Source organism: Sceloporus occidentalis, unplaced genomic scaffold (genome assembly GCF_023333645.1).
Source record: "Sceloporus occidentalis isolate IW3139 unplaced genomic scaffold, rSceOcc1.0.p SCAF_104, whole genome shotgun sequence".
Classification (NCBI taxonomy): Eukaryota; Metazoa; Chordata; class Lepidosauria; order Squamata; family Phrynosomatidae; genus Sceloporus; species Sceloporus occidentalis.
The window spans coordinates 2,018,342-2,043,937 of NW_028317084.1; the positions used below are offsets into that span (position 1 = coordinate 2,018,342).

At 40.1% G+C, this 25,596-nt stretch overlaps 1 protein-coding gene across 1 annotated transcript in view; it reads right to left on the minus strand.

Moving 5' to 3' along the window:
* LOC149283430 (heparan sulfate 2-O-sulfotransferase 1) overlaps positions 1-25,596 on the minus strand; it is a 104,295-nt gene that overhangs the window by 9,562 nt on the left and 69,137 nt on the right. Inside the window, exons 2-3 of the mRNA XM_089497592.1 lie at positions 10,506-10,744; positions 4,191-4,276 (exon numbers count right to left, since the gene is read on the minus strand). Coding sequence (XP_089353718.1) covers positions 4,191-4,276; positions 10,506-10,744 — 325 coding nt within the window. The remainder of the gene's footprint in view (positions 1-4,190; positions 4,277-10,505; positions 10,745-25,596) is intronic.

The window sequence follows — 25,596 nt, forward strand, 5'->3', positions numbered from 1 at the left end:
GGGAATAATCACATCCTCAGAGAGGTACAGAGAGGCCTTGAGAGGCCTCGGAGTCAGAGAAGCCTCAGATCCAGAGAGGCTTCTGGTACAGAAAGGCCTTGGGATAAAGAGGCCTTGGTTCCAGAGATGGTACTGGCCCTCAATACGGAGGAAGCAACCATGTCCTTGGAGTCATCCATATGAAGCGAGAGATAGTACCAAACCCTCGATACTGAGGGCCCAACTTTAACTGGTTTCTTCTTTTCAGAGTGAAGAAATTGTACCAATGATGGGACCTTAACAATCTACTCCAACAGGAGTGTTACGATGGTCTGCAGCCAATGGCAATGCCAGTTTAGCTACTACATGATGCTTCTTAGTTAGTGTAGGAATAGGTGCCATGTAAGACTGCCTGAGGGCCAATCGGTCCAACAAGTCCATGGGAACTGAAGAAGAGTGAGATAGGGCAGAGAACAAGAAGCCGATGAACCATCAGGTTAGACCATTTCCCAATTGGCCAAAAAACATCAGATAGGCTTTGCTCATACAGTATAGCTGTTAACCTCACCTCAGTATCACAACCAGCCTATGCCAAGCACAAAAGGCAAGGCAAACAGCCATTTAACTCCAGTATTTTACTAGAAATCCCAGTGTTCCTCTCAAAGTACAAATGAAGAATGAAGAAATAACCACCAAAATGCAAGAATGATCCGGTCAAGTGGAGAAGTCTGACAGGAAAAAAGAAACTCTAAAGTGCTCCTCAGACGCTGCGGCTGCAACAGGCAAAAAGGAACTGCGAGTTAGGTGGGAAGAGAGCCATTAAGGCAGTTGGAGAATGGGCAGGGCTACCACCAAAATGCTTGTAAGAGCTCTAGAAAGTTTCCGAATCTGATCTGTGCAGGATAACCCATTTGTGTGATTCAGAGACCACAAAGAAGAAGTTAGTTTCTCTGCTTAGTAATGCTTAGAGGTCAGTGTCTTGCTTTGAGAGCAGTAAAAATAAAAATGAAATAAAATGAAAAATCTTCAGATGGGGCTCTTTAGCAAGCCTTACAGCAGTCTCAAATCTTTACCTTTCAGGGAAAATAATCAAACATGTAGTAGCACAACAACTGCAGGGAAAGCTGGATTACCATCCCTTCGGCGTGTTACAGACTGCCCTAAAGTGGGTGGTCTGCTGCCGCCGCCATTAGCTACGCCGAGAAGCCCCAGCGGCCAGACCGCAAGGCTTCCCGGAGCAGCTAAAAAGGAGCGCCGAAATGGCGCTCCTTTTTGGCCCCTGGAAGTGGTGCCGCGAGGCGCGCACTCACGGCATCACTTCCGCTGCACCACGTCCGGATGCTGTGTGTCCGAGACGTCAAAATGGAGTCCCCCATGTGGATGGGGGCCGCCATTTAGTACACGCTCAGTGCGTCCTAGGAGCAGGGCTGGTTAGGAAGGTGAGACCCTTCCTAACCCTAGCACGCCCCTTCGTAACCCTAGGACGCGCGGAGCGCATACTAAATGGCCGTTTATAACGCGCCTTCTTTAATCTATTTGTAATTGGGTGTCCAACAATTAAGGTCCTGTGTTACTGCTGCTCCCAATTCCATTGCATTTAATGACTGATCTTGTTTAGTTTCACAGTTATTTTTTGTTTTGCTGTACTGGAAACAGCCTCAATTTGGGAGAGGTAAAGTATAAATGTGACCACATATAATCATAAGGTTTAACATTACAATGAAAAAGGGAGCCAACTCCTCCTGTTTCCCCAAGCATAGGGAAGGCACAGGTGCTGCCTTCAGAGAGAAAGGAGGCAACTCTTATAGCCTATTATGCAACAAACTATACCTCACCTCTTCTCATCCATGGTGGATTTAGATGATAAGTTTCTATCACAGCCCCTAGCCAGAGTAGGCCAAGTTGTTCCTTTACATTTCTCGACATACATTTAGCAAAATATGCTCTCTCTATGCAACTAGAGACAATTTCACATTACACAGCTATAATGCTTTGAATCCACTTTAACTGCCATAGCAACATCCTCTGGAATCCTGGATTTGTAATTTAGGAAACTGAATTCAGAATTCTCAGTCAGAGTTCTGGTGCCTCACCAAATTAAAAATCCCAGGATTCCACAGGGTGTTGATGCATTAGTTAAAATGACGGTCATGGCACTATAATTGTATAGTGTAAAAATTCCTTGCTTATATTTGGATTCATCTAAGGACTTCTCTAAGATAATCAATGATGATGATGATGATGATGATGATGATGATGATGATGACGACGACATAGTCTACTCTAAATCTGCTTTCCCTAAACTGGCAATCTTTTACTACATCTCTCAGAATTCCTCATTGCTGGGCAGGCTGGTTTGGGATGTTGGGAACTGGAATCCAAAACATGTTAACACAGTCTCTGTGTGTATAAGAATATATATTCACACTAAATCAAAGCATTATGCCAAAAGATTAAGAATCTTTGCTGAAAAACTACAACATTCAGCTTCAAGAATGCAAGAGCACAAGTTATTCTTGTCTAATGCCAAAAGCAAACATAGCATTTTATATTACTGTAATAATGAAAAACCATAAATATAAGAAAGAAAGAAGTTGCAGGGGTGGTGATAGAATAAATCATTTAGGTGAAAGGGTAACAAACAAAAAACAGGATAATGTGGCCCTGGAGGAAAATATACATATGAATGAAATTTGTGAAATTGCTTAGCTGCCTTTTTTGAGGCAAAACAATTTTAGACTGAAAAGTTGCAGCACCTACAGAATGTTTTAACCATTATCCTATGAATAATGTATAGGATGGAGAAACACTAACCTAGTGGTTCACGAGGTTATTATTTCATTTTATATTCAACACAAGAATTTATTCATACAACGTTTTACACTTCTGAATTTGAAAAAAGCAAGATAATTTTATGTTTAGGTTTCTTTTTTGAGATTCAAGTTTGGCAACTATTTCTTTGTGTGTAAGTTTCATATCGAAATGGTTCACCTGCTGCTGTAGCTTTCAGCACTTCTTCCCCAATATTATGATGCAAGTGTAAGAAAGTTCTTTAAACAAGATTCAGATCTTCTGATGTCCTACTTTCCCCCTTGTTTATCACAACAGATGCAGCAAATAAGACTCCAGGTAAAAATAAGGAGCTCCTGTCCCTCTCTGAAACGTACAGTCCATTTTTCATATCCATGGGGATCCACTTTGGACACACACACACACACACACACACACACCCTTATGTGGGTAAGGAAAAACATGGGACCTTGCATCGTGTTGTCCTTAATGGCGGGTGAAACTCATGCGCAGCTGCATGGGTGCACACCCACTGAACGCAATGAACTGGAAGCTTCTAGTTTAGAACGTCCTAGATGCCTAGATTGACACAGTGTACTAAATAGGTTCTGAAGTCTTCGCTAGTGACTTCCAAAACTTCTGTTTAAACTAGACATTCAGGAAGATCCTATTCATATATGGATTAATAAAAACAATTTCAGTTAAAACCTAATTTTAACCCTCTCAATACCTCATCAGAGTGTAAGAGCCATACTGGCTAATCCACACAAAGTGGCACTTAAAGAACCATTTTTCTCTGCTTTTTCTGATCTATACCATACAATATAAGCACATATTTTCCAAGAAGGAGGAAGCTTGTCAACACTGGACCAGTGTAAAAGATAACAATTAACCCTTAAGAAAGGTTCTCCCTCTATGTATTTGGCATGTGGAAATAAGAGTTACTACTAAGTACAAATCTAACAGGCTAAAATATTAAGATTACAGTGCCAGTCATACTGTAGTGGAGTGTATTTTTTTTAAAAAAGACAACATGCTCGATATTACAACACTGTTCTCCTAACTTAACACCAACTTACCATAGTTGGTGGTATCAACAGTTTAAAACCATTTGGAAAATATTTAAAAATTCAAAGATTCTTTAACTACATAAAGGATTGTAACCATCAAGACAAAAACAAAGATCAGTTTCTCTGGTCAACTGTTCATCAAGACTGCTCTGTAGCATAAAGGGGAAATAAACTAAAGCAGGGCAAAATACATGTTCAGAATTTCATGCAGTGTAATTTCTAATCTTGACCATAAGAGGTCAGCAAAAACTAAACTGAGCCAGTGTTATACTTGATCTATGAACAGATGAATGACAAAGAAGTTTTTAAATATATATCCATTGTTTCACAACAAACTGTGAAATAGCTCACTTTGCAAAATCCAGGAAAGATATATGTCCATGATAGAATCCTGGTTTCATCTCTTTCCAGGAAGTTACGTTCTTCACAAATCGTACCTGGAAGAAAAAGAAGAAAAATGTTGTATTTAACCAATTTACTCCATGCACAAAATCAGGTATTTGCAATGAAATGAAAGAAACTATTACTGAGAGATGCAACTCCGTGAACAGGCAAACTCAATTTAGCTGAAATATCTGTAATGGTGACTTTTTGACATTATGTTTAATGATGGTTCACACTAATACAGCATTTCATCACTGGCTTGAACGGCCAAACAGCCCTTTGCGGATTACTTGAATTGAAGTATGCAATTGCTATCCCTCCAGCTGCTGTCAAACTGCAACCCACTAACCCTAGCTAGCACATTCAATGTTGAGAGATACTGGGAATTGTAATCCAGAAACATCTAGAGGTCTATATTAGTCTATTCCCACTGAACATAATCCTCGCAAAATCCAATAAAGTGGGCCTTATGAACATCCTTTATTGCTAGGGATGCCATAACCCGGCTGCGCCTGTGATTGTAATGGTTTTGGGGGTACTGGCACGGTCACGGTCCGGTTCACTCTAAATCCCGGGTTTGGGCCCCGGCCAGCAGCCATCGCGCCTAAAGGGAACACTCGTCCCCTTGAGACTGGCTGGCCAATGGCAGAGCAGCTGGGGCGGAGCTGTTTCCAGCCCCACTCTGCCATTGGCCAGCCTCAAGGAGGAGGTGGACCCTTGGAGGAGGAGGAGGAGAGAGACTCTGGGCCAGCCAGGGGGAGGGGAAAGCGCCCTTTCTTAGTGCATGGCGAGGAGGAAGGGGAAAAAGGAGGAGGAGGTGGTGGTGGGTGCCCATTTTCAAAGGTTCCCCCCCCCCCCAAAGTGCACTTTCTGTGTACAGTAGAGTCTCGGTGAAGAAGCATGGGACGTCGGATTGGGGACAAAAGTCCCTTGCCTTGCCTCTTCCCTCCCTCCTTCCCTCCCTAGTTCCCTACTTACCTTCCCTGCTTGGGTCAGGCTTCTCCTCGGCGGCTGCATTTTCTGCAGGCTCCCTTTGGCCTGAGGAAAATGAAGCCGCCAAAGAGAGGCCTGGGGCTGTCCTCTGCAGTCGCCAAGTCCTCGCCTTCCCTGCTCCCTTCTTTCCCTTCAAAGGGCTCCAAAAAGAGCCCTTTGGAGGAAAGGGGAGGTCTGGGAAGAGCAGGACTGGTCTAGTGCCCAGGTCTCTCCTCTCCTTTCCTGCCTCCCTTCCCTTCCCTTCCCTTCAAAGAGCTCCAAAGAGCCCTTTGGAGGAAAGGGGAGGTCCGGGAAGAGGAGAGTGGCTTCAGAGGATAGGCCTGGGCCGAGCACACAAGCCTCTCTGAGGAGCCTGTGTCCTCGGTCTAGGCTTGTCCTCCGTGGCCTCGGAGGACAGGCCTGGGCCGAGCACACAAGCCCCTCAGAGGAGCCTGCGTCCTCGGTCTAGGCTTGTCCTCCTCCATTTTGATCATGTCTAAGAAACATACATTTATATTAACATTTTAAAAAAATCATCAAATTTTTTCGTGTGTCCTCCATTTTTTCAAAAAAAAAAAAATGTGTCCTACATTTGAAAATGTTGTCCTACATTTGTCCCGGTTTGGAGGTCCTGACTTATGGCAACCCTATTTATTGCATCTGCAGGGCTGAAAAAAACCAGTCCATTTGGCTAAAGTCATCAGTCAGTGATTCCTTCACTAAATCTGCAGGACTGAAGGCCATAATTATTGCTGTTGCCTCTGGTCAGGCCTGAGGTAAAATAACGGGGCCACTGATCTTCTGTGGCTGCCCATTCCAGTCCAAGCCATGAACTCTTTAAGATGCCAGAAAAACTTATTTATTACATTCCGTGGAAACAGGCCTGACAACTGTAACAAGATGTTGCAGTACAGAGAGTTCAGGTTTAGGCTTTTAGACCCTCAGCTGCATCTCCTGCAGCCAGTCAAGATTGTGAAACTACTGAGTATGCTTGATCTTTACTAGGCTGCTTTTAGTGTTGTTCAGCAAATGCTGACATTTCCAGGTCTGCTGATACCTCCCTTCTTCTGCATGCAAGATACTGTTTAGGCTACATAAAGACTGGGTCTCAGAGAACAGATAAATGTAAATGATGCTAAGAAAGTGTATCGCAAATAGAAGGTTTGAACCTTAAAAATCATAAGGCATTAAACATTGAACCAAGTGGTGAATCCAAAAGCATGTTCATTAAATTTTATTAGATGCCAACTAATAAACCTGTCTCAGTTTTTAATAAAGCCCTGGACTTCAGCAGGATACAACCTCCCCTTTTTACAAAGCTGGAAGCAGCAGAAAGGTTATTTATTCTTTTGAAAGAAGGCAATTTAGGGCATGAAACAGACCTGGGAGGGAAGCCCTTACATGGTCAACTACACCCTGTGCATGCTTTGGAGGAGCAACTGCCTGTTTTTATGCCTTTTTTGTAGAGTGAGAGGGTGTGAGTGGCACATATAAAAGACATATGACCTTTTCATTTAAAGCAAATTTCTGGTTGTGCTGTTCAACAGACAACTAAGGAACCCTATACAGTCCGCCTGCGCCATCCACAGACTTGAGCTCATGCAGACGGCAAGCCTGGGGAGACAAAATGGCGTGTGCACGCCGCCATTAGAATCAATGGGGTTTTTTTTTGATACATGGGGGGGTCTGGAATGGTTCCCCCATGTATAAGAAGGGACCACTGTATTCAAATTAATACAGAGTTCTAATTCTAGTGTACAGTATACAGGAACCCCTCTGTATCCATGGATTCCTTGTCCATGGAGTCAACCATCTATGGCTTCAAAGTATTTTTAAAATATGTAAATTCCAAAAAGGAAACCTTGATTTTGCCATTTTATACCATTTTACTGCACCATTGTATTTAATGGGAATTCAGCATCCACTGATTTTGGTATCAACAGAGGGTGGGGTAGGGAGGCTGGAACCAAATATCAGCAGATACCAAGGACTCACTGTGTAAGATGGCTTTATACATATAAATATAAATAAGCTTCCTAGGTTCAATTATGCATACAACACAAACAAGAAAACAACAATAAAAAAACAGGAAGGAATCAACTGTAGGAGTTACTTTGAAGTCAAAAGTCAGTTATTGCTTTTTTGCTGCTGACAAGATGGCTTTAGCTATTAACCAAAGTGAACATTGAGCATTTGGCATACGCAGAATCTTGCATTTTTGTGAAAGAGAGTACTCTGACCAATATTCTATTGATGCATGGGATCTTACTTGCAAAGGCAAGTTGGCTTAATATGAATAGTATTTTAATTATAGGAAGTTGATATTGCTCCTTCAAATGGTAAAGTGGTATGTGCCATCCACTACATAACAGGCCCAACTTCATACAACACCCAAAATTGGTGGTATCAGCCTATTTAGAGTCATAGTGAGATTTGGAAGAGTATGAAAAAGATGAACAAGTCTGAATAAACCAAAGAGGGCAAAACAAAACCTCAGTCCAATGACAACTTAAGCATATTGACTATTAAGAGACATGGAAAACCAGCTGGGAAGAGATGGAATGAAGACAGCAACCTGAACATGGTTGTTTTGTTTTTTTGTTTTTTGTTTGCAAGTTCCAGTTATATTGTTCAAAAGAGGCAGAAATTTACCAGTTAAATAGGAAGCAAAATATATCTTGTAACAACAATGATCAACTGATTTACTGTGGCATAGTGGCTGGAATCAAAATGTAAACCACAGTACGCCATTGATATACTCTCAGCCCTCTGTATCAGACTCCCTGCTGATACCAAAAAACACAGGACTTCAAGTCCCATTAGCATCAATGGACACTGATGTGCTCTTGGCTGCATCGTCAGTGTGGCTGTGTGCATGTGCATTGCTGACATGGGTGTGGACATCCATGGATGCTTCAATATGGATGGCTAGCCTGCCTATACGGAAGGTGATTGTATTTCATTTTCAATTTGTAACATGTTAAGACAGTGCATACAATGACTTGATGCCAGGTAACAGCTTCCAGAAAAGAAACTTTACTTAAACCCAGCCCTGCATATTTCAGTCCTCCTGTGAATTTTTCACCAGTTCTAATCTGTTTTTATGAAGCGAGACAACCTTTTAGTCTGCCTTACATATACATCAGGAAAGGCTTATTCAGTAGAGAGTCAATATAAGTACATCAGATTTGATCCTCAAATTGTTTAGAATTCAACTATAAATCTTAACACCTACAAGGCTTTGAATGTGCCTTAAATACTGTATGAATTAACAAGGAAGGATTGCTACATTTTTATTGAATGGGAATTTGTGAAAGATAATTATAATGCTGAAAAATGGAAGATGAACGCACAATAATGACCAGGAAATATCTCAAAGATGACAATCTAGCTTACATGGAGAAGCAAGTCCAGTGTTTAAGTCACAGGTTCTCACATGTCAAAAATCCAGCCAATCTATTAATTGTATTTGACTGAAAATCAAGTACAGCAGGCGCAAACAGCATGAAACCCAAATGCAATCACACTGTAAATATGAAGACTGCAAATACTAGTGCTTAATTTTAAGAGAATGTTCTGCCTTAACTTCCAAATTTCCTTACTCATTCACCAAGTGGCTCATATGCAGAGAAAGAGAGGTCTAAGGAAGGTGTTCACTCTACAATTTTCTCCAATTTATTCAGGAAAAACTGTGTCTTCACATCTCCTCAAGCCATAATCCTAAATATATTAGTTGGGGGAATCATTTGTTTTTTCTTTTAGTATCAGCATTTTTGTCTGTTATAGTATTGGACATCAAGGCTATGAGTAACACTTAAGTTGGTACTGCTGTTTTTGATGAACAAGACCTTTTTGTTAAAGAGGCTAATAGAATATAATCATTAGTAATCAATACAATTAATATTAAAGGCCATGTTTAGACTTGTGAATATTGTTGCCATGACTTACTACTCCCATTTACTCATATCTATTTGAGAGAGAGAGAGTTATTTTGCATTCCCAAATTGAAGATAATATCTGGAATTTTTAACTCAGAACGACCAAAAATATAAACAGGTTTCTACATATGTATTTTCCCCCAATCCTGTTAGAAAAATAACTGAAAAGCTATTTTTGAACTTCTGGTATTTTTAAGCTGTTTATATTTTAAGCTTAGATGAGCTCTGCAGAATTGAAAGAGAGATCAAATGTACTTTGATGGAGAACAAGAAATCCTGCAAAGGAAAAGTAGGAAATGAATGGTATAAAGATTTCAGTTTTCTTGGCAGTTGGGAGTTTCAACATTTTTCTAAGTATCAAAGAAAAACAACCAGACAGCCCAGGCCTATACAGGCTAAGCAAAACTGGGAGAAATATGCTTTATAGATACAGAATGAAATGAGTTAACAATTACCGAATTCTTGGTAGATGGGCTACAGTACACGGTAGTCTTGTATTTAACAATGTATGGCTTCATCGTGTCTCTAAGCCTAGTACCAGTAAGGTAAGCAGGCAAACCACACTCCAAATAATTGCTGGAGACCAAAGTGATTGCCCTTGGTGATTCAGAGTGTGAGAGAGATATATTAAACAAATCACACAAATGCAGAGAGTTCCGTCTGGGCAGAGCACTTGTCTCAGTAGGGCCTCTCTCAATCAACGGTGATTCAGCAGGACAGAGACAGAAGCCAGTAGTAAATATCTGCTTTGTACCAAGAGATATTGTATATTGTATAAAATGCAAAAACTGCATGTCCCCTGCATGGAAATATGACATCGATAGGAAAAAAAGGCAAGAAGAGGGTGTTTAAAGAGGCATGCAAAGATAATTAAATCACTTTTGGTGGCAGACTTCAGGAAGAGAAGAGATGAAGGATGGCAACAGACAATCATAAAGGAAAAACTTCTACCGGATGTTAACCACAGAGTCATACAAGAGGACCTACAGATACCTAAAGAGGACTCTAGGCATCTGTACATTCTCCGGAATAATTCTACTATCAAGATGCAGCAGAGGTTGACTACAGAGTCACACTGGAGGACCTAGAGATGCCTAGAAAGAACATACGTTTTTTTTAAGTGTCAGGGACACATCTGCAAAAAATCACAAATGTGGAGAGACAACAGTATAGGATGGGTTTTATTTTGTTGGTCATGTTAGAGGACCTATAGAGGCACAGAAAAGTATTCACTCAATTTAAAAATAAATTAGCAGACCTGTATTTGCTTTTCCCCTACTATGCAGGGTGGGAAGGATAGTGCTTCCCTAACCTCTACGAAAGTTGAGGGGCAATTGTAAAATTAAAATAGATCTTGATCAACATAACTTACCTGATCTTGTAGAGACATAACAGGATTATTTTTGGTTGTGTTGATATGAAGAACATGGTACTTGTTCCGTGCACAAAGATCATAAGCAATGTTTGTAAAAGATGTGCTTGCAGTTTTAGGTACTCGATTATAAATGATCACCACATTTTCATCTTCATCTGGAACTACATCTGATCGAGAGCCATCTACTGTATGACGTTGTTCAATTTCTCGGACTTCATGTTTTGCAATAGCTCTCTCTGTCAGAAGAAACAGAATATACAAGACATTATTATCAGCTGAACCAGTTTTTATATAGTAAATTTATCTGACCAAATCTTTCTTAAATGTATGTTAAAACATGGTGACCAAAAACATAAAACTAAAATTTCCATTCAGGGTTAAAAAGAATAAAAGTTTGTCTTCTGAAAGACTTTTGCCACAATGATTTCCCCCACAAACCAATCTAAAAATAATTGCTATAAAACATCTAGCACTTTTCAACGATAGATAGATGAAATGATATTGCACATAATATGAATTTTACAGAACATTAGCTACTGACCATTCAGGGTTTACTCAATTAATTGCAAAGAAGAACTGAAATTTAGATAAAGCGGATGTTGTGCTTATTTTAATTAAGCCCACTCCCCTGTGTATGATATTACAATGAATGGCTTTGCAAAATCCAATTAGATATTAATTGCAGGTCTGATAAGAATAGAAGTGAAAGCAGCTTACGACATGATCATCATTAAAGGTACAAAATGCCAGACTTGAATACAAAATGTAACATATGGAAGGGAAAGGCACAGGAGAAACACTTGCAGTCCTTGATCTGAACAGCAGAGAAACTGGGCCACCATACTTTTGTAGAAGTCTACATCATCCTCTCAAGCAACTGAACTTATCTCAAGGCACAGTCTGTAGCAGTGTCCAGCTTAAATGCACCTCTATGTTTGTATCCTGGGTTCTTCACTTCTGGGTGGCCTGAAAGTATACTACCTCCCCTAACAGCCACTTACTTGCTGCTGTTTGGTCATACAACTGCTCTTAATTTATGTCAGTAATTCAAATCCTTGTACCTAAAAGTCTCTGAAGAAACACTCAAGGATGCTTGAACAAGCTCTAATGATAGTCTCAATGCTCTCCTTGGCTACAGTCATTCTGTAGCCTCTCAGTATTAATATATATATATTAGTCAGATCTCATACATTAAAAATAATAATAAGAAAACTGTTAGATCAGGCAATCAGAAGTTCAGATATCCTAATTAACGGTTACTTACACAATGTCATATCTATTCCCTTAGGGCATATTCAATATGGTAGAGTTTTTAATTAATACTAGCCTTTTCTCTCCATTAAAGGTTTATCAGAATTTCCAACTAGGATATTCAGATTAACAGAACTGAACTCTTTCATGTCGACTGAAAAGGTTTAAGTGATACATAATGTTGGGAGAACAACAAATTCTTTTCAGGTTAGCACCAGAAGTGGATGGCAGACAAATCCTGAGTGTGATGGCTTTTCTCTTATTCTTCCAATACATGTATAAATACTTCTTCCCCTCTTCTGTTGTTTTCATCAAGATTTTATACATTAAAATCTTGATTTCCATCAAGATCTTAAACATTAAGACTCTTATATACTAGGTAGATTGATGTTTCACCTTGGCCTCTTCCAAAACCCTTTTATCCGTTATTTCTGCCCCTCTCAACTGGCCCTGTTCCTAAAAAGCAATTGATATAAGAATTGCCTTTCCAGATTATACCAGGATTCCAGTCTGAGTAAATATAGCATATGTTGTCCAAGTGTCCAGCCAAATGCTACTACAAGAAAACAAAATATGAAGATGATGCAATGTCAATCTCCTGTACACATATTATGGCTGCCAGGGCAGTATATGCAGGCCCAATTTGGCCATCCTGGCTAGTAGCCAGTGATAAACCTAGCCTTCATGAATTCATCTATTCTAGCTATCTGAGCCTGTGGATATCTAGTAAAAAATTATCAACGAAATCCCAAGTTTTGAAAATACTTAGCAAAAAAAACCCCATTCTCCTGAATATATTTAACGAAGACCAGGGAATAACTATACATAGCTCTTTATTCATTCATTCATTCATTCATTCATTCATTCATTCAATTTATATCCCACCTTTCTCCTGTGAATGGGACTCAGGGCTCTTATGTTGCTGAACAAGATTACAGCAAAAGCAGAGGGAGTGAAAAGAATAAGGCTGGTGGTAATGAAATTGCTAACAACTAAGCAGAGTTTCAGAATTTCCCTATGGCATACCAGATGGATATTAAATTGCTTTTGAAAACTATTTGCATATTTCTAGATTTGACTGCTGGAAATCTAGCACTGCATACAACCACCCTGGCATATCTGGAACCAAAATGTTGTATATTAAAGCTCATTGGGTCATCTGTGGTAATGCTCTCAAACAACCAGATGAGATCCAAGTCTCTTATCACTCCAAAGAGCTTGCTGACCTTAAACTGAAGCTAAACAGCCTGCTGCATTCAGAAGGGTACATGACAAATCTATCTTCCCCAGTTTCCAGGAGACAGGAGGAAAACATCTTGCCATTTTAAAAAAGGGGGCTAGGTTTTAAAGGAAGTGTGTGAAATTCTCAATTCCTATCATTGAGAGGCAGGGGGGGAACAAACTAACTACTACACAAAGTAACAAAATGAGAAAAAGGGAAACAAGAACAACTTCCAACTTGCCAACTAATGGTTATAATTATTAAATTATTCTACTTTCTCTAAATATACATATGTAAAATACACTTCTACATTTTATTCCATCCCACTATTCCTCAAATCCAAAAATTTCTGTTCCCCTCCAACATTTTTTCATAAAATCATGCTTTCCACAAGTTTCAAGGAGAACAACTCTAAATACTCTCTTCAGAAAGTTGTTTGCCCTGTTGTTTCCAATCTTATATTGAAGACTAGAGGGAGAAAGCCCTTACGACAACTGTTGGAAAACTCCTCTGTTCAAGGAACAACATCATGGAGATGGTAGGTAAGGCAAATAACATTATATTATTTTATCTGTTAAACTACAAATCCCTCCAAAGACAACACACCCAGAATTCTTCCAACAGGTTGTCAGTTGGTTGGCAGAGAGGGGCAATTCCGTTAGAGCAGGATCTGTGGATTGTGTGTGTGTGTGTGTGTGTGTGTGTGTGTGAGAGGGAGAGAGAGAGAGAGAAAGTGTGTGTGTGTGTGTGTCTTAATAGAGTTAAACAAACCACAATAGTAGTAACAGTGTTTTATCACTGGTAGACTGGGGGAGTGGGGATGAACATTGAGGTCAAGAGAGGGAAAAGTTCATGGCATGTACACTGATAGGTAATATGGAATGGCAGGGGAGAACAACTGATGCAAGTGGGGCAGGATTATTCCTTGCCCTCATGTCTTTGTAAAGCTGACTAAACGTATGAACAAAATAATTGATAAAGAAAAAAACTGACATGCACATATAAGGAGATGAATGTATGGACAAATATAGTGGGGCTGGGGTTCGGTTCCAAGACCCTCAGTGGATACCAAAATCTGTGGATGCTCAAATACCATGAAATAAAATGGTACAGTAAAATGGTGTCCCATATATAAAGTGGCAAAATCAAGGCTTGCTATTTGGAATTTATATTTTTGGGGATATTTTCAAGCTGTAGATGCTTGAATCCGTGGCTAAAGTTGGAGGACCAACAGTAATAAGACATAAAGTTCTCTTCCTTCTAGAACTACCTTCTTTTCAATCAGCAAGCAACATGCAATTCATATACAAATAGTTTGCAGGCCTTAGATGCAAAAGGATGAGAGGCAATGAATTTGTTGATGCTATCAGCTCTTCCAGTGCTAACATTTGTCCCCCCCCCCCCCCATTCTGTCTATGGATTTAAATTATTATATTTATGCAGAAATTTCAAAATGGATTTTTTGGATGCTTTTTGTTTCATTTTACTTTGTTCTGTTGCTTACTGTCTTTCATTTTCCCTTTCATCATTTACCTGAAAAAAAAATAAGATGTGTAAAAAATAAGCACAATAAAACCAGTATGTCAATAAGTTTGTTTCTTTGAAAGTTAGGGATGTAGTCAATAGTATTACGTATAGAAAATAAAGTAGGTCAGGTATAGAAACCCAGCATTGGCTGAAGATACATCATTTGAAATTTGGGGGAGACTGAAAGTAGTAGAGTAGTAGCTTTTTAATCTATTATTTGTTTCATTTAAGTCCCCTTTTCTCAAATGATCTCAGTATGGTGTGCGTGGCTCATCTACTTCCCACTTTCTCCTCATAATAACTCAATGAGATAGATAATGCTGTGAAACAACAACTGGTTGAAAGTCACTCAGTAATTTTCATAGCTCATTAAGAATTTGAACCTGGATCAGCCAAACCAGAGTCCATGGAACTGGAACACTGGCCCATGCAGATGCTTCTCATCAAGTATGAAACAAGTTCAAACTTCTTTTTGCTTCAGTATCTTTTCACTACGAACTCCAGCCTATGAATAGTGTTTCTACTTCTCTTTTCTTTCTTTCACTGAACCTGTCACCTACTGCCTCTTTCACCTTTACTTTTTCTTCTACTTTGTACTCTTACTTTAGCACACAGAGAGATCATGAGACTCATATGGATTAACTACAAAATGGTCACATATGGTAAAATAATGGGCCAAAAGAGTTCACTGTTCATATAAGTCACCAATACATTTTCTGTATCTAGAGAAGAACAGGTTGTTTACTTGTAACTGTGGCTCTTTGAGTGGTGATCTATAAAGTTACACAAATAGGCCATATGAACCTGTACAGTGCATCTCTTGGAACCTTCTAGAGCTATGTATCAGCTTTTCGGCACTGGAATACGCTGTTTGGGAGTGTGGTGGAGTCTCCTTCTTTGGAGGTTTATAAATAAAGGCTGGATGGCCATGTGTCAGGAGCGTTTTGATTGTTTATTCTTGTGGGATTGGACTGGATAGCCTCTGCTTCTATGTAATATGCCTTTTGGGGGTATCCCCTCTTGCTGTGAGGACAATGTTGCCAAAGATCTCTTGAGAGATACTTGAACTGAGGAACCCGATAGAGTTGGGACTAAGGTGGAATGCAGAGACCTGTTCTCTCCTTATCTCAAAGGAGCTCCTTAAGTCTTGAAAAGTGTTTACAGAAAGTCAGAGGGTTAAATGTGTGTCAATGAACACACACTCTTATGTTCTGCCCCTCTTCTGGGCACAGAAGGCATTTACAATGACTATTCTTCTCTGGTATGTTGCCACCTCTTGTAAGAAGCTGAGTGGGGCTGAAACTCCACAGGGTGGGAATGGGGAGAAAGAGAGACTGAGCCTTACCAAACCAAACATAATTCTGAGAGACATTAAGTAAGTCCAAGTCAAAGTCAATAAACTCCATAAACTGAAGACCAAAGCCAAAACATCTAAGTCTGAAAACCGAAAGACTGAAAACTCTACCAAGTCAGCTGAGAAAGTTGTTCAAGAACAGCTCCTAATGATGGTGTTGCTGCAATGGACAAAAAAGAACGGAGGGAATGGAGAGGCAACCACAAGAGTCATGGAAGATGGGAGGTGCTACCATTAAAATTCATATTACATAATTCTAGAAGGTACTGAAAGACACACTGTGCAGCTTTAGATGACCCATGTGTTTCAGTCACACAAACTACGAGGATGAAGAAAAAAGATCTGATTTTATCCTCAACATTGTATTACACTTGAAAAGGGAAATATAATCTCTTTATAAACTTCTTTTAAAATAAAGAACAAAATGACTGGCTCAATATTATAGCTAAACTGAGAGCCCCAACTGGAATAATCAATGCTGCAAATCATTCAGTGACTATCAAAAAGCTTAGAAAGGAGTTAAAAATCAACTGAATCAATCTCTTGCAAGCTTGAAAAACTGGCAAATTATCCCTTTGGAATAGGCCATAAGGGTAAAAGACGACTCAGGGGCAGTAAATCAACTTAGATCTAAGTGGCCAGGCTTTGCATAGAAGAGCAATAACCAGAGATTTCACTAAAGTCTGCCTAATAGTGGAATTAGTCCCAGGAAAGTTTTCTGATGCAGGTAAGGCTAAGCAGTTTTCACAGCCATTCACCTTGCTGAAACTTTACAGTGTAACTGACAGCTGATAAGGCAGGTTTTCAGCTTAAATAGCTTGTTTTCTCTCAGTTACAGCTGCACAACATGCAGGAAACAGCATGCAAGCCAAACATGCTTATTTAATCAGGAAGGGAGAGATAATACATCCAGCAAGTACAGATGGCCCTTACACAGTTTAAAACTGGGAAGATTCGAATGATGCCACCACACCCTTTTTCCAAGTGTTTCTTCAGCAAAAATGAAAAATGCCTCCTCTCAAGCAATCCTTTACTGACCTACCTTCAAGAATACATAGCAACCTCTCTGTATCACACCTACCCCACTGACTAACAAATCACAATGAAAAGACTGGATCATCCAGTGGAAAAACACAGGTTATACGATCCATGTGAAGGACCAGAGGAAAACTTGAAAAAAAAATAGATTGTTTTCAAACCCCGTTCTTCTCAGAAAGAAAGGGGAGATTGTGGAACATTTTCTTTCAGAATTAAATGTTTAAAACAAGTGCTTACATATTTATTGTCCCAAAAACATTTCTAGAAAACTAGGTAAGAGGAATTTGTTTTGATGTAAAACAGTATTAGGCCACTATAATTTCAGGTCCTGGTTTCATTTTCTCAGTTCATTTTACAGAAATAAGTGCATTATGTCTTCTTGTCACTTGGAGGCAACATTATTTTCTCCATTTTACTATTGCTGATATTTTCTTCTGTTTTTATGAGGGAGGGGTCTCCTTCTCCTCAAACTGACAAAACCAAAGTGTTCATAATCTTTTACAAAACAAAAACCCAAACCCTTATTGTGATACTTTTCAGTTTTGGTCTTGTTTTCGGATTTTTTTAAATTCTTTTTTTGGCAACAACTGGTAGCTATATACAACTTTATGAAAGCACTGATGCAACGTTTTGTGCAATTAATTACACAAGTGAATTCAAAATACTTGCACAAACATGGGCTTTATGAAAGCAACAGAAATTTTGCATCAGTGGAATTATACCTCTGACTGTGTTTATGTGTGTCTTCAAGTTCCTTGTTGACTTAAGGTGACCCAATGCATTTCATAGGGTTTTCGTAGGCAAAGAATACTAAAAAGTGGTTTTGCCAGTTTTTGCCTCTGAAATATAGCTTACAGCACCTGTATTCATTGGTGGTCTCCCATCCAAGTACTAATCAGGCAGACCCTGCTAAGCCTCCAAGATCCAACAGGATCTGGTGCCTTTAGGATGTTTAGGCCATCCATAAAAGTGTCTAATATTTTGTCCACTGAAAAGATGTATTAAACTAATAAACTGAATTAAACTCACTCAGAATATATTAGATAATATTCTTATATTCTGCACTTGTATTCTGCACAAACATTTAACTGTCAAGAACAGGTAGCTTAGCTGTTCTTCAGTTGGTCATCGCGCATTCATAGAAATGGTAATAAATGATCTGAGCAATGCTGTGCCAATTCAAGAATATGTGCCTAATGTATTACTAATGCAACAAGAGATAACATTGACACATCCGCACAGTGCCCCTGACATCAATCATTTTGACTTTCAGTCAGCCCAACAATCCCTAAAGCTGTTCAACACGAGTAATTTCTGAATACAGCTCCAGGTTAATATATTTATTTATTCAGTATTCAAATACCCCGCTTTTACATCATTCTCTGGAGCATGAAAGAGACTAAAGAGACACACCAATACTAGTCACTCATCCACACTATTTACACTAATGTGGCTCTTCTCAGTTGATCTCAATCCTCTCTTCTGTTCCTTCATACCAAGGTTACAACAGGAATGACTTACTGCCACCTTAACACTGTTCATGATCTGTGAACTTAGGTAAGTAGAACGTTACAAGAGCATCTCCAAACAGATATAATTTAGTTCATGAACAGCAAAAACCCCTCAGTGCCACAGAATAAAGAGACAAGGATGGGAACCATGTCTTTTTCAAGGTTACAGTAAACATGATTCTATAAGTAACAAATGGGCCACAAGAGCCTATTTTAATGCAACAAAACAGACTGGCAGTAGGTGTTTTCATCTTTCTATATGAATTTGAAGTGATTCCATGTAAAACAGCCAGTGCCTCCAATTTATTAATCTAAGGGTAATGGACAATTGAGAAAATGAATAAATTAACTTTGTCATACTCTCTAATAATACAGTGTTACGTGTTTAGATTTTAGGAGTGTTAGCAAATGGCAAAATTTAAGTAAAATGGTGCTTTGCTTCACACAACACCTAAATCACTGACATTCAGCACTGACTTGATCCTTTCAAAGACCATTTTAAAAAATCGCATAAAAACAGATAATCTGCAGCTGAGAATAGTGTTGGATTAATAATAAAGATGATGGGATTTCAGCTATTTTCAGGTTTGTGAGTGTGCTGATTACTAAGGCTGGAAGTCATGCAATGTAAACTGTCAAATTTAAAAGTATTTTTATGAGCCATAGAAGGTATTCATCCAACAACCCTCAGGTGAATTTAGTAGACAAATTAGATTGGCAAAAAGAACAGAGTAATTTCAGGTGAAATACAAACAAAATACTAGTTCACTTTTTATTCCTCTGTGATCTGCAGATTAGGCTTTTTTAGTGCTCAGAAGATGATGATCATCATCCCACCTTTTGCCCAGGCCTGAGACTCAAAGCAGCTTACTAAGTGAAAAAGATACAAATAAAGTTCACATCACTAAAAGTGCACCCAAATTAATGTACAATTAAACTATCTATAAAATTAAAAGCAATTTAAAAATATAGCCATTAAATATGAAGAAATAAAAACAACACAGCACAATATCAAAAGTATTTTCCTTAAAAATAGTCAGTTCTCCAAAACTCGAAGCAACAATAACAACAGTCTTCACCTGGTGCCAAAAGAACCAGTCTAGCTTTTCTAGGATAAGAGTTCCAAATCTAGTAGAGTTAATTTTTTTATTTCACCCCTGCCATACAGAGAACAGGTACAAACTTTACTGATCCCAGGTGTACTGAATTAAATGCTATTGTTTAGCTCTGCCTGTGTTTAAAATGAAATTTAATTTGTATGCATCTAGTATGTGTGGACCCCACTGTGCTCATATTAATAATCTATTCCCAGCAACTGTGGACAAATGTCAAGTTCTTTTCTGTCTCCTGTTATTAGTGTACTGTGTCACATGTTCTTCCAAGTGAAGGATAGTGCAAGAAGGTTGAGCTGTCACTTCAAAACCATTGTCTACTGCATTACATGTAAGTTACGTAAGGGGACGGATGGACATGTTGCTTACCTGTAACTGTAGTTTTTCGAGTGGTCATTTGTGAATTCACAGAAATGGGTTTTCTGTCACCTGCGCAGAGACATTTGGACATGCTCTGTGCAGGCGCAGGATAACCCATTTGTGTGATTCATAGGCCTGTTACAGACTGCCAAAATAAAGCTGCTTCGGGTCTCTTTGGAGGTATATTATTTAAATGATGCATGGGTCCTAAGAATCCGGAAGCTGCACCAAAGCTGTGCTCCAGTGCTTAGGAATGGAGTGTGGCTTTGGCGCAATCCCTGGACTCTTAGGACCCATGCATCATTTAAATAGCATACCTCCAAAGTGACCCGAAGCAGCTTTATTTTGGCAGTCTGTAACAGGCCATAGAGACCATGAAGGAGGAGGACAGGCTGCTTGCCTATAACTGTAATTCTTCGAGTGGTTATCTGTGCATTCACACAAATGGGTTATCCTGCGCCTATGCAGAAATGTCCAAATGTCTCTGTGCAGGCGCAGAAAAACCCATTTGTGTGATTCACAGAGACCACGAAGAAGAACAACAGCTGAGTACACATTTATATAAACTATAAATATGTTGAATGTAACAAATGAATGCTCCATATAGATCTGGATTGCCTCAGCAAGAAAGCTTCTCAGTGGCATCCCAACAAAATTCACCTAAAACTTCATGATGAGGGGAGATCTCATAAATATTTATACAAATGTGCACGCGCGCACACACACACACACTATCAGACACTGTACCATACATGATCACCAAATATAAAGGTGCACCCTTGAGAAAAACACATACCAAAGAAATTTCAACACAATTTCTCAGAAAAAGTTACAAATTAAGGTGCAATACATAAAGAATCCAAATTTTCTAATTCTTTTAATTTACAAGCTTTATTATGAAGATGAGTGTGCTTCAGTACATTTATTACTGTTTGTTGTTAGATACCTTTGAGTTGATTTCAAATCATGGCAACCCTGTGGATGAGATATCTCCAAGACACCCTATCTTCTACCTCTCTGTTCAGGTCCTGCAGGCACAGGCATGTGGTCTCTTTGACTGCCTTCCGCTATTTCTACTGCCTTCCACCTTTCCTAGCATCATTGTTTTTTCTCATGAGTCACTTTACCTCACAATGTGGCCAAAGTATGACAGCCTCAATTTAGTCATCTTAGGCCTGTTACAGACTGCCAAAATAAAACTGCTTCGGGTCTCTTTGGAGGTATGCTATTTAAATGATGCACGGGTCCTAAGAGTCCGGAGGTCGCGCCAAAGCCACACTCCATTCCTAAGCACTGGAGTGCAGCTTTAGTTCAGCTTCCGGATTCTTAGGATGCATGCATCATTTAAACAGCATACCTCCAAAGAGACCTGAAGCAGCTTTATTTTGGCAGTCTGTAACAGGCCTTAGCTTCCAAAGAGAGTTCAGGCTTGATCTATTCTAGAACCAATTTGTATATCTTCTTGGTTTTCCACAGTATCCTCAGTACAGTACCTTTTTCCAGCACCACATCTCAAATGTACCCACTTTTTTTACTGTCCAACTCTCACATCCATATATGGTGAAGGAGAATATAATGGCTTGGACTATCCCCACAAGTGTTCAGAGTTACGGTATGCCTTTACATTTTGTGATCATATCCAGTACTTTCATAGCTGTCTTACCTAATCCTAGTCTTCTGATTTCTTGGCTGCAGTCTTGATGCTGATCAATATTCAAACCAAGGTATGGGAACTCTTTGATTATTTCTATTTTCTCATTATCTCTGATGAATTCTTGTAAATCTTCCATGGTCATTATTTTTCTTTTTTTAATGTTCAGCATTAATTCAACCTTGGCACTTTCCTCCTTGACTATCTCCAGTAATTGCTTTAGGCCTTTGTTGATTTTTCCTAGTAGTATTGTGTTGTCTGTCTATCTTAGTTTGTTAATGCTCCTTCCTCCTATCTTCACTCCTCCTGCCTCTGAGTCACAGCATGCTCCACATACAATATTTTCTGCATATAGTTTGAATAAATACAGTAATAGTATGCAGCCTTGCCTGACCCCTTTTCTCATTTAGAACCATTCTGTTTCTCTGTATTGTGTTCTGACAGCAGCCTCTTGTCCTAAATATACTTCCGGACAATCAGATGTTGTGGCACTCCCATTCCTCTGAGTGCAAGCCATAGCTTTTTGTAATCAATGCAGTCAAAGGTTTTGCTGTAGTCAATAAAGCACATGTAGATTTTTTAATACAGTGCACCCTCTCCTTACACAGGGGATCCATTCTGGACATCCCCCGCGTAAGGCAAATTCTGCGTAAGATCAAGCCCCGTTTATTTAAATGGGGTGTGTTCCTGTGGTGCACGCCATGGGCGCGTGCCCCATTCACCATATTAGGGCTCATTGTACGCATGACCTCAAGTCTGCCTATGGCAAACCCATGTATGGCTTGGGCACGCTGTAATTAGTTGGCAGATCTGTATTTTCAAAGATTAAAAAAGATTAAAGCCATACTTCTATGTGTGTATACACACACGCGCACACGTCAAACTTATGTATTGGAAAAGATCCAGTACATATTACTAAACTGACATAATGAATAAACAGAAATCCTTCTTATATGAATATTTATGAAGCACTTCCAATTCACTGTGGTAACTACCTTTGCATCAGATAGCATGATGACACCCTCTTATAGAGTTGTCAAGCAACTGGCTGGTAAATAAACTCCATCATATCACCATGCCACTATACAGTTATATGAAACCACCACCACCTGGAAACTCTTCAAAAATCATCTTTGCATGACGCCATCACATTTCTTCAAAGTAGTTCATCACATTGATACCACAGCTTCAGACTTCAGGCACCTGTTATATATAATTATGAAGACCAAAGACAGTTCTGTATTCTTGTGAGTCTCAGATACAAAAGCCCGGACAACAAGGCTATGGTAAGGGCTTAATGTAACAAAATTGCTTACTTTTGAATTAAATGCAATTGAGTTGATCATTACATTAATCATTATGGGGGACAGGGGTCTTACCCTTCTAAAACAGGACTAATTGAAGATTATCACACGTCCTCTGTCACACTGTATCTTTTCCCACACCACTTGCCTGCCTTTGCCAGGCCAAGCAAGTAAAGGACTACTGAAATTAAGTGTAGGGATCAGTTCTAAAAACCCAGACAGATGGACAAGATATTAATGATCAATAAACCATCAGAAGGGAGCTAAACACTAATCAGGCTTGGGGGAAAGATGGGGGTGGGGGACAGAGAGTCCTACATAGGCACAACCTGTACTGCTCCCATGGGGAAGAAATCTGAACAATATGCATTTTGAGAGGCTATTTTACTTTCTGAGTAGCCCCAATGCATTTTTTTTAAAAAAAAAAAGCCTTGCCCCCCCCATTTATGTACTTGTCACTGTTTATATATCCAGAACCCAGAATCTGTCTCATCTCAGGTATTCCTTCCATTGGTCCATCTTCCATTGGTCTCCTTACAAATAGCATTACAATATTAAGAATCTGCATAGGAGAAGTATCTCCCCTCCAGACTTCTATAAGGTTTTTTGACAGAACAAAACTTACAGCTAAGTTTGACGAACTTACAAGCAATGTATTCTCATTTTAAAAATTATTTTAGAATTATGTGTGGGAGGAGGAAATCCTGTGTTTTACCCCTTCATTGCAACTTATAAAGCATACCCATTTGTGTGCAATTGTATTTATTGAGTAAAAGATAAGCCTTAATCGAGCATCATTTTGAAACTCGAACATCAACAGTCCGCCCAGAGAGAGGAGAAGGAGAGGAGCTGCTTGGCAGCCATTTTGAGACCGTGTGCTTGAGACCGTGTGCTCGTTGCTGAAGGGGAGGAGCTTCTGTGAGTCACATCTGTGAGTCACAAGGGGGCGGAGCTAGCAGACTAGCTTTATATACCAACTTCCAGAGCCTTCCAGAACAGTCCGGCCAGAGAGAGGAGAAGGAGAGGAGCTGCTTGGCAGCCATTTTGAGACCGTGTGCTTGAGACTGTGTGCTCATTGCTGAAGGGGAGGAGCTTCTGTGAGTCACATCTGTGAGTCACAAGGGGGTGGAGCTAGCAGACTAGCTTTATATACCAACTTCCAGAGCCTTCCAGGACAGTCCGGCCAGAGAGAGGAGAAGGAGAGGAGCTGCTTGGCAGCCATTTTGAGACCGTGTGCTCGTTGCTGAAGGGGAGGAGCTTCTGTGAGTCACAAGGGGGCGGAGCTAGCAGACTAGCTTTATATACCAACTTCCAGAGCCTTCCAGAACAGTCCGGCCAGAGAGAGGAGAAGGAGAGGAGCTGCTTGGCAGCCATTTTGAGACCGTGTGCTTGAGACCGTGTGCTCGTTGCTGAAGGGGCGGAGCTTCTGTGAGTCACATCTGTGAGTCACAAGGGGGCGGAGCTAGCAGACTAGCTTTATATACCAACTTCCAGAGCCACGCGCCTAATGGCGCGCGAATTTTAGTTTTCTTTAACTCAACAACTCTGCTCAAGTGGCATCAGGTTAGAATCAGATATTGAAACAGAACCTTCCCTTTAAGTGTAAGATAGCAGCCAGTACATTCCTTTAAAGAAGTATTCCCAGTAGATTGACTGTTATACTCATTACTAAAGACTTTGCAGTATGGACAATGAGGGATCTGCTGCAGTCACCTGCAACTCTTGTGGGATGTTTCTCTTCTTGCCTACAGAAGTGGAGAACTTCACATGCACCAAGTGCAAGTTGGTAGCACTCTTGGAGGAGAAAGTGCAGCAGCTGGAGTCCAGAGTAGCTACACTTCAGCAGATTAGGGAACAAGAGGATTTCCTGGACACAATAGAACTAACCATCTTGGATGAGTACCACACAGAGGAAGATGCTAGGGTGGAAGAGGTCACTTGCCAAACAGAGGAGGCAGACAGCTGGAGGAATGTCACAAAGAGAAGTAAGCCAAGAAGGAATTGTTCGGGGAGCTGGCAGCTAGAGAATCGATTCGAAGCTCTTTCCCTTATCAAGGAGGATGAAGAAGAGCAGCATGGACAGACTTCAGGGACGGAGCAGGGGAGCCTGAGAGTCCCACCCGAGGGAACAGTCACTGCTAAGCCTCAGAGGAGGTGTGTGGTCGTAGTGGGGGACTCCTTGCTGAGGGGTACAGAAGCAGTGATTTGTAGGCCTGACAAGATGTCTCGAGAGGTGTGTTGTCTTCCAGGTGCAAAGATCCGTGATGTGACAGAGAGGCTGACAAGACTGGTCAAGCCTACTGACCAATACCCCTTCCTTTTGGTCCACGTGGGAACTAATGATACTGCAAGACACAGCATTCAGAACATCAAAAGGGATTACGAGGCGCTTGGTAGGAAGCTGAAAGGAACGGATGTACAGGTTGTCATCTCGTCTCTTCTGCCAGTTGAAGGGCATGGTCCAGGAAGGGAGAGGAAAATAGCAGATCTGAACAACTGGCTTCGCAGATGGTGCCGCCGAGAAGGATTTGGATTCTTCGATCATGGGCTGCGGTTCCATGAGGAGGGACTTCTTGCAACAGACGGGTTGCATCTCACGCCAGTTGGAAGAAATGTTTTTGCCAACAGTCTCAAGAACTTGATCAGGAGAGCTTTAAACTGAGTTCCGAGGGGAAGGGAGACAATATTAAGGAAGGCGAAAGGGATGGCAAAAATAGTCAAACTGACACAGAGGAAACAAGGCAAACAGTGCAAGGAC